Genomic DNA, 3,636 nt, shown 5'->3' on the forward strand with positions numbered 1-3,636 from the left:
CCATGGTTACAAACAGGATATGATTCGGAGTTAGAACGTTTCTGCCACGCCCCTGGTCCTTTTAAATAGGTTTTTAAATGAACTGATTGGCGGGAAATGCTTCTCTTACCGAATTATGTAATTTCCTGGGGCTCTCGCGCGGAGAAACAAATGATGAACAGAGTCATTATTGTTCATATCCCTAGCACGTGAGTCAGCAGTCAGGTTTCATAGTTGATCTTCGAAACAGCTGTATATTGTGTTTTTGCGGTGCTGTTAGATTATAAAGACACAGACTGAGGCATTTGTATTATTATCTGTAGTCAACAATGCCACTCATGCATGCACTGCATAAACACTGACTTACTGTATGACTTGAGTGCTAAAAGGTAGGGCACTTTATACAAAATAGGAATAAAAATACGATATGAAATCGAGTTTACAAAGGCTTAGGTTTGTCTGTTCCATAAAACATGAACTGGCCTCTAATTCACTGTCTCCTCGCCTTCTATTCAGCAGCAAACTTTGCACCGATTGACATTTAGTAACTCTCCGATGGATCCAATTGAAAGGACCGAGAATGGCATGGAGAACAGTACAGCCAGTAGTGATGAAGATCTTTATATTTGTGACCAGGACAGTGTGGCCAGCAGTGTGGATAGCACAGCAGAGGAAATGTTTTTGAATGGCCTTGACCCTGTTCTAGATCGGTGAGTTTTTCCTATATATTTTGATAAAGGTTTGTAACATTGTGTAGCGTTCACATTTATACTGTGGGTTAAATAGTATGTTTGATGCAAAGAAATGTGATTGTGTGGACTTCCCCTACAATTAGCAATTAATCATAACATCAGTTGTAGTTAGTAGGGGGTTAGATGGAATCGTTGAAGATCGATAGAAAATAATCTAACTTTTATAATCATAATGGCAATGGACTACACTTTCATATAAATAATAAAACACCAGTAACATACCACATAGGGCCTTCTGCCACAATTAAGTTTTTTTACATTATAAAAATGAAATATTTTGCACTCTACAGATCTACAATGTTATTGTATCCACAAATCACCCATTAACAAGTAGACAAACTAAATAAAAAAAATTGGAGGTGCATGAAGCCGAGACATTTTGTACAATTTTCTTGAAACTTCTCTAGAGTATTTGTTAGACATAACCAAGTCTTAAAAGCATGTTTACACCCAGATAAATATTTAGGGCAAAATTTGGTGTGATAAACATCATAATTTGAATGAACAACTGTTAATGCATCTGTTTGTATTGACACGAACATTTGCATTCTGTCACTGTGACGGTTTCTTCTCACACAGAGGTGTTCTTATCTCTTTTCCATCCAATCAATAAGATTCACGCTTTTGGTCATATGCAAAGAGCCACTGATGTTCCATAAAACCAATGACTCCCGTAAAACTCATGAACAGACTATTTTGCTAAGCAACATTAAATAGCAAAGGAAGAATTCAGAGCTGACTCTCTTGTCTCTGTACTCTTTTATTCAGTGTTTTATGAACAGCATAGTGAAAACCAAAAATCTGAATGGCTGTTTAACATTTAAATAATGTTTGACTTACTTTCTTCTCTGCTACAAGCAGGTTAGTAACAAAGTTTGCAGTGCTGTGTACAGGAGTAATTGGGGTTACCACTGTATTTCTGCTTTTGGAGCGTACTATCAATAAATTTGCATGTTCATTCAGCCCATCTGCCATTTTTACGTATTGGTCTGAACCGATTAATAGCATGCAAACATCTGACTGGACCTTTGTTGTGGCGTGAACAGGCATTTTAATCAACAGAGTATGTAACTAATTCTGTTTTTTTCTTCTGCTTGTTCCATGCAATAGACCTTCATTTGACATTTACACACCAGAGGAGGACTGTGATTCAGAGGCCAACATACAGCAGAGAAAGAGATCTCGTCTGTCTTCCACATCTTCTACTGGAGGAGATGGCGTATCAACAGAAAGATGGCGTAGCTCAGATGAAACAGATGTTGAACTGCTTCAGCCAGACTTCACACCTGTCCAAGTACCTGGGCCAAAGTTTTTACCACACAAGTGTAGCAGTCCTCTGCAGTTTTTTCAGCTGCTGTTTCAAAAAATAATGATGCAGTCTATTGTAGGGCACACAAATGTCTATGGGACCAAGTGCAAAGATGTGGGTGAGCACTGGTGCTACATTTCTCTAAAAGACTTGAAGGCGTTCATAGGACTTGTAATTTACACAGGTCTTTTGAAGTGCTCTTTACTGACAGAGTATTGGAGAGAGTCCCACTACTTCAGTCCATCCTTTCCTGCACTAGTCATGTCTTATGAAACATTTGTGACAATCGCCAAAACTCTTCATTTCAGCAATACCAAGGAGGATGAGCAAAATTACTCAAAGAAGGGAACAGCAGCCTATGAACGGTTAGGTAAAATTCTACCTCCGTATCAACTCATTCGAGAGGCCTGCAAGACCTATTTTCATCCCTTTCAAAACATCACCATTGATGAAAGAATAGTGGCACCACATCCTAGAACTGGACTCAATGCCATGGGAAACAAATCTACAGATAGAGGGTACAAACTCTTTGCACTGACAGACTGCACCTGTGGTTATACATGGGACTTCTTTATTTACGAAGGGAAGTTACATGCATCACAGAACGAGGGCCTGAGCTATGAGTCCGTTACGGCATTGGTGGATGAAAATATGTTGGGCTCTGGGTACAAACTCTTTGTAGACAAATTTTACACCAGCCCCACACTCTTCAGGGACCTTCTGGGTAAAAATATCTATGCTTGTGGTCCTGTTTTGCCAAGCAGGAAAGGTTTCCCAAAAATCTTGGTGAACAGATTGTCAAAGAATGCTCCACGTGGCACCATGCGTTGGATTAGGGACGACAATCTTCTCTTTGTTGAGTGGAAAGACTCACAGGAAGTGCAGATGTGCTCCACCTTCCATAAAGCCTATGAAGGTGATACTGTGCAGAGGAAGGTGAAGGGTGATGCACACCGGACCCTTGTGGAGGTTCCCATTCCAGCTGTAGTGTTGGACTACAACAGGTTAGTAGAATTTCAGTGGTCTTCCTTTAACCTATTTTATAAAGTCGCTGGCTCCAGGTATGTTTGAGTTTAGTTTACATTTACATTTAGTCATTTAGCAGATGCTTTTATCCAAAGCGACTTACAAATGAGGACAATAAAAGCAGTCAAAACTAACAAAAGAGCAAGAGAAGTCTCGGTTAGCCTGACGCAGTACACGTAGCAAGGTGTGTATGTGTGTGTATATATATATATATATACACACACACACACACACACACACACAAAGAAAAACAAGTAGATAGAATAGAAAAAAATAGAAAGCTAGTGTTTGTTTGTTTTTTGTTTTTTAAATAAAAAGAAGATAAATATAGATAAAATAGAATTAAAATAGAATAGAAAGTGCTAGAGTTAGAGGGTCTAATAAAGGTGGAACAGATGTGTTTTTAGTCATTTCGTGAAGATGGTTAAGGACTCGATTGATTTGGGCAGGTCATTCCTCCAGGAGGGAACAGTTAATGAAAAAGTCAGTGAAAGTGATTTTGTGCCTCTTTGAGATGGCACAATAATACGCCGTTCACTTGCAGAACGCAAGCTTCTAGAGGGCACATAA

The 3,636-nt window shown here is 39.1% G+C and overlaps 1 protein-coding gene across 4 annotated transcripts in view; it reads left to right on the forward strand.

Moving 5' to 3' along the window:
* The window catches only part of LOC107563797 (piggyBac transposable element-derived protein 4-like), an 8,345-nt gene continuing 4,709 nt past the window's right edge, over positions 1-3,636 (forward strand). The window contains exons 1-3 of one of the 4 annotated variants that reach the window (XM_016248761.1): positions 1-368; positions 496-689; positions 1,842-3,044. In XM_016248761.1, coding sequence (XP_016104247.1) covers positions 535-689; positions 1,842-3,044 — 1,358 coding nt within the window. In that variant the 5' untranslated portion in view covers positions 1-368; positions 496-534. The remainder of the gene's footprint in view (positions 369-495; positions 690-1,841; positions 3,045-3,636) is intronic. The other 3 variants (XM_016248778.1, XM_016248753.1, XM_016248769.1) reach the window with 3 other exon arrangements.

The sequence above is a fragment of the Sinocyclocheilus grahami genome, unplaced genomic scaffold, assembly GCF_001515645.1.
Source record: "Sinocyclocheilus grahami isolate Dianchi unplaced genomic scaffold, SAMN03320097.WGS_v1.1 scaffold25.1, whole genome shotgun sequence".
NCBI classification, from domain to species: Eukaryota; Metazoa; Chordata; class Actinopteri; order Cypriniformes; family Cyprinidae; genus Sinocyclocheilus; species Sinocyclocheilus grahami.